Below are 6,399 nucleotides of genomic sequence, written 5' to 3'. Positions count from 1 at the left end.
AGTAATCTTCGCGGTTGAGTATTCAACTATTTGGTTAAAATTTTTTCTATATATATATATAATGTTGAAAATTGTCTTTTCGTTAGAAAATTATTCTTTCGCTTTGAAAATTCTTTTTTTTCCTAAAAATTAACTTTTAATGCAAAATTTTACTATTTTTTGGAAAATTCAACTGATTGGTTGGAAATTAACTTTTTTGTTGAAAATTCAAGTTTTCTGAATGAAATTTCCAATATTTGACAGAAAATTCGTATTTTCTCTTTGAAAATTCAACACATTGGTAGAAAATTCAAATATTTGTTGGAACATTAAACTGTTGTTTGGACAATTTGCTTCTCTTATTTAAAAAATAATGGTATTTAATGAAAATTTTACTGCACCATTTTTGTTTAACAGTTGATCTTTTTTAGTTGAGAAATTCCACTACTTAGTGTCCAATTGTAGAAATCAGCATCAAATTAATTTTATAAACTATATAGTTGAAAATGTATGCAACTTGTTGAAAATTCGTCCTTTTGGCAGAAAATAAATCTTTTTTGTTGAAAATTAATTTTTGTGATTAAAATTAATTTTTTAATACAAATTTTTAATATTTTGTTGAGCATTAAACTAACTGTATGGAAATTAACATTTTTGTTGAACATTCAAGTTTTCTGGATGATGTTTGAAATATTTTATAAATAATTAATCTTTTTCACTTTAAAATTATACTTTTTAAATACATTACATAAAATAATTATTCCTTAAAAAATGTAATAGCTCTTAGAAAAAAATATCAAAGGAACGTATTTTCAAAAATAATAAAAATGTTCAATTTTATTTTCAAAAGATTTTTCAAATCCAATTTCATGATGGTAATGATGTAAAAATTTAATATTTTCGAATTGGAATGCTTGCAATCTTTTAATTATCTCAAATTTGGTTCTCCTTATTCGGTTCCTTAAGTTGACTATTCTTTATGAACAAAATAAATAAATAAAACAATTTTTTCTTAAAAAATATCAAAATTTATTTTAAAATATAACTTTGATCTCGTCGCTTACTTCCAAACTAGAAATATCTAAATATAAGTTTCTCTCTTTTAACTTACCAACTAAAATAAATCTGCACCAGTATTTTTTTTCAATATGCATATCAAAAATTACGTGATTATGTCCTTATTTATAAAATTAAAATACGAAATTTCGAAAAACAATTTTTTTTCGAAAATTGCAGGTGCGCCAATTTTTATCAGCATTTTATTCAACATACCAAATGAAAAGATGTGATTAATGTAATGAAAAAATTAGTATTAGAATTTGAAAAAATCATCAATATAATTGATATTGATTTTAATTTATACTGCTAAAATATAAATATTAATTTTATAATTAACATTTATTTCAATGCAGTATATTCTTTCCTTAATATGCTGCTTTCAAAAGCAAAGTAACCAAATTTTTCCTCTCCATCATAAAATAATTAAACAAAACTTTTCTTACAAGAAATTCTATCTTCAAAAAAATTTTGTACCCAAATTCTAGAAATCAACCTAATTATAAATCATTCTAATTTTTCCTGTTCTGTGGTAGTCTGAACTGTTGTTTCACCAAAACGGCGTTTTTCTTGGGTTTTTCCTTAAAATTTTCCGATTGCTGAGGTTCTTCAGTCGTCGAGGGTTGTTTTGCGAGCCAATCAAGAGCCCTTTGGATCGCAGGTGGAATTGGGGGAGGGGTCGGTAAATGGGATCCAGAGACTTGGGTTCCGAATTCATCAGCAGTCCAGCTTAGCGAAATTGGGGTACCATCAGGTGCATTATATTGCACCGATCCTTGAATCAATTGAGTCTCAGCATCAGTTCCTTCATATTTTCGGGATCCCTGCTCCCTTTGCAAAATTCCGCCCTCAGTTTCATAATTGAATGCATAATTTCCTCGCGTGTCTCCCAAATCGTGGGAGCCCCTCACGAGTTTCTCAGGCTCCCTAAAGTACAAATCCTGGGCCTGTGTGAGACCTGCCAGGGCAATGAAGACCTGAAAAAAATGTGAAATTAGTTAAATAGAGTATAGGCCCAGATAAGTATAGGTTTGTACGTTTCCCCCACTGCGAGGCTTCCGCTCACTCAACCGAACTGATGTCGCCGACTTTGGTCAGCGGGAGTCCTTTGTAGCTAATGAGAACTAAACTGTACAACACAACATTTTCTAAATTTAGCACTTGTTAATTTATAAATATTATATTAGAAATCTGCGAATTATAAGGATTCCAACGATACGTACTTTTACTTAAAAAGTTAAAAAATAGAGAATAAATGTTCGAATTTATGTGAAATTTCATAGCAAATTTTTCAGTATATTTTACTCAATTCAACCGCAGTAGCAAAATATGAAAAGTCTTATTCCTAACCTAATTTTAAACTCATTAATAAACATAATCAATTTTATTTATTGCTTAAACAATCACATTCTATGAAATTATCCTTTCAATAGCTTGACTTGAGAAATTTGATTTTGTTCTACAAAAAAATGTTTATTTTGCCTTTTAGACCTCTCATTAGGTACAAATGACTCCCGCTGACCAGGCTCGGTCACAGAAGTTTGGTAGAGTGCTGGGAAGCCGCGTAGTGGGGGGGGGGGGCGTACGCAGGTAGTTGGGGCGAAATTGACAATCGCCCTATTTCAATGAAGAGCTATTAAATATACCAACCGGTACTCAATCTCTAAATAGCCTCTATTCAAATTGTGTAGCTCCTCTTCATATCCCTTTGCCAATATCCAAATAGCACTAATTTAAAACCTCTCAAAATATTACCTACCAAATAAACAGATATTTGAAATTCAACTCATTGCCACTACTAAAAAAGGCTAAACATTTTCCAAACCGTAAATAGACCCAAATAAATAAATCCAATAACGGGCCCTACTAAATAGACCATTCCCCTTACAATCTCTTAAAAAACAGATCTCCTATAAGAGGCCACCTTTTATATAAGGCCTTACGAACTCTTAACAATACCTATTAAATAGACTATTTCCTTTCTAGTTACCTAAATAATAGCTCCTTTTAAAATAAACACTTCATGATGAAACCCTTACTAACTCTCAAATAGCATCTACCAAATAGAAAACCCTCTTAAAATTCCCCAAAATTCTCCTATTAAATAGACCTTCCTTTCAATAACCCAAATAGGCGCTGTTAGAATACACCACCCCTATTTCGACCTTTAAATAGCTCACATTTTAAAATCAGCCGCTCCTTTTCAAACATTTTATGTCACCCCTTTAATGTCCCCAATAAAGTAGACCAGCTACTTTCCGAAACGGCCTCTATAAAAATAAAACCTCCCCTTTCTAAATCCTTTAATAGACACTCATAAATAGATTGCATTCCTTTCAATAGATCAAATAGACCTGATTAAATAGATTGTCCCTTGCAATTTATCAAATAGCAACTTTTAAATAGACCATCCTATTCAATAGCATCTGTTGAAACAGATTAGCTTTACCTCAACCCTTAAGTGGACCTCCTTAAATAAACCATCTTCTTGACTAACTCAATAAAACTAACTCAATAGCACCTATCCAAAATCTGTAAACAATCCCTATGGAGTTGATATGTATGCGGTGTGATGCTTGTTCCATTGTTCTTAATATGAATTATCATACTTCTACGAACGCCATTCACCTCTAAATTATTTTGTGAATTTTGTGAATGGCCCTATTAATTAGAAAGCCCTTAAAAACTCCTAACTTCTGCTATTAAAAGAGTCCAACCCTCCCCTATACTATAAATATGCCCTAATAATAGGCCATCTTCCTTTCAATCCATCAAAAAAAACCCCTAATAAAAATAGACTCTTCTTCGCTCAGCCTAAAAATGAATTCTAATAAATAGGCCATGCTCCTTGCAAACCTCTAAATATATGATAATAAATATACCCCCCCCCCCCCTTGAAATACCACACATATTCTCTATTGAGGCAGATCAACATTTGCTAAAGCCCTTGTGAACCCCTAACAATACCTATTAAATAGTCCATTTCCTATCCAATTACACAAATAGCCTCTTTTCAAATGTCCTACATCATGCTAAGCTCTTTACCCAACTCACAAAAAGCCCCTATTAACAAGAATAACCCCTTAAAATTTCCAAATGTTTCCTGCTTAAATAGAATACCCCATCCTCCAACCCTAATTGACTGCCTCTTTACATTTACCCAAATATTTCCGAGTCTAATAAGTAGCCCTGAATATATAGCTTTTGTCTTTCAAATGTCCTAAAAAGATACTATTAAATAGGATGACTCTTCACTAATCCCTATAATATCCTCTATTTCAATAGAACACCCCTTACCTAGCTACAAAATAGCTACTAACTGTTTGAATTTTATGTAAATGCTATTATATAAACAAATCCGCTTACAATCGTACAAACAACTTTTGTTTAAATAGAAAAACTATTTATAACACTCTTAAATAGTCCCTATTAAACATACCACGCCAATTAAACTCCTAAAGTAGCAATTTTGGAAAATCGCTTTTAAATCACACTTTTAAAATAACTAATGAATAGATCCCTCACCTCCGATCACCCAAATAACCCTCTAAATCCCTCTATAACCCTCTAAATAACAACATCTATTTAATTATGAAACCAATGTACCTAACTCTTAAATAGCCCCTAATAATAAGACCACGCCAGATCAAACCCCAAAATACCCACTTTTCAAAATAGCTATTGAAAATAACTTTTAGAGGGCAATTTAAAAATAACTACGAAATATATCAGCCCCCCCCCCCCGCTAATAACTCAATTAATCCTCTAAATCCCTCTATAACCCTTCATATAACAACCTCTATTTGATTATGAAATCTATTTATCTAAATTTGAAATGGCCCCTATTAAATAGCCCAAGCCAGCTAAATACCCCAAAATAGCCACTTTGAAAATAGCTATTGGAAATAGCTTTTAAAGGACACTTTTAAAATAACCACTAAATATATCCCTCCACCTCCAATCACCCAAAGAACCCTCTAAATCCCTCTATAACCCTCCAAATAGCAATCTCAATTTGATTATGAAACCTATTTACTTACCTCTTAAATAGCCCCTATTAAATAAACTACGCCAGATAAAACCCCAAAATAGCTACTTTTGAAAATAGCTGTTGGTAATAACTTTTAAAGGGCACTTTTAAAATAACTATTAAATAAATGACCCCCTCCAATCACACAAATAACCCTGACATTAAAACGTCCTATGTATGTAATGCTTAATAATCCAATTAAATTCAGAAAAATGATTTTAAAATAATAATATATGATATATCATATATTAATGAAAATAAATAAGTAAATAATATACCTATTATATAATATAGTCCATAATTAATAGAACGCACCCTTTAAATTCCCTAAATAGCCCCTATTGATTACCCCTGCCCGACCTTCAAATGGAGACTTTTAAATAGGATGGCTTTTAACCAATCATTATAATGTCCTCTATTTAAATAGAACACCCCTTTCCTAACTCTCACAATGTACAAATTAAATAGACCACCCTATTTTAAATCCAAAATAGGCCTATTGAAATAGATTACCTCCTACCCCACTTCTACACAGACTCTATTAAACAGAAAGTCTAGATTACAATCATCCAGACATCCTCTATTTAAATAGAATACCCCTTACCTAATTCTTAGATAGTCTTTAACCCTTAAAGGGCCAAAACACTGTTTTGTACACTGCTTTTCAACGGCCAATAACTAAGACTATTCGACACTAAAAAAAATTGAGACACATATATTTTTATTGCTTAAGATCTCCTCTTTCCGACAGTGTCAATGAAATTTCTCAAAAAATTTTCTTATTATCCCAAAATGCAGTTTAAACAAAAAAAAAACGTGATTTTTCGTGCCTATTTTTTTTGTGAACCATTTTCCAAAGTTTTTCGAGTCTGTAATTAACCTGGAATCTCACTAACCGGTGGAATAAATGTCTAAACTTTGAGAATCCATGGTTCAAAGATCGATTTTTCGTTTTAGTATTTTCAAAATCGCGTCTTAATGGCAAAATTTTTGTTAAAACATTCATGAATTTTTTACAATAAACGATGCGCTTTTCGGAAAAATCATCAAGAATAAAAAGTTCTCGTAATCAGCCAAGGAATACGCCTGAATTTTCTCGAAGCGTTTTGAGCAAAATTTTGGATTTTGCATATGAGGAATTTTTGCAAAATTCAAAATTTTGTTCAAAACGCTCCGAAAAAATTCAGGCGTATTCCTCGGCTGATTACAAGAACTTTTTATTCTTGACAAACTTTCCGAAAAGCGCATAGTTTTTCAATAAAAAATTTCCAGCGACTCCGTAACCTTTATTGCACTCTGACATCAAACCACACCTTCACCGCATTGTCATCCTG

General features: G+C 31.6%; 1 protein-coding gene across 1 annotated transcript in view; it reads right to left on the bottom strand.

The window, feature by feature from the left end:
• Positions 1 to 984: 984 nt before the first annotated feature.
• Positions 985 to 6,399, bottom strand: part of LOC117167826 (endocuticle structural glycoprotein SgAbd-2-like) — a 10,938-nt gene continuing 5,523 nt past the window's right edge. The window contains exon 2 of the mRNA XM_033353033.1: positions 985 to 2,012. Within this exon, the coding sequence (XP_033208924.1) occupies positions 1,548 to 2,012 (465 nt within the window). The 3' untranslated portion in view covers positions 985 to 1,547. The remainder of the gene's footprint in view (positions 2,013 to 6,399) is intronic.

The sequence above is a fragment of the Belonocnema kinseyi genome, chromosome 1 (genome assembly GCF_010883055.1).
Source record: "Belonocnema kinseyi isolate 2016_QV_RU_SX_M_011 chromosome 1, B_treatae_v1, whole genome shotgun sequence".
Classification (NCBI taxonomy): Eukaryota; Metazoa; Arthropoda; class Insecta; order Hymenoptera; family Cynipidae; genus Belonocnema; species Belonocnema kinseyi.
Note: the sequence above shows the minus strand (reverse complement) of the source record. Positions and strands in the feature narration are given on the sequence as shown.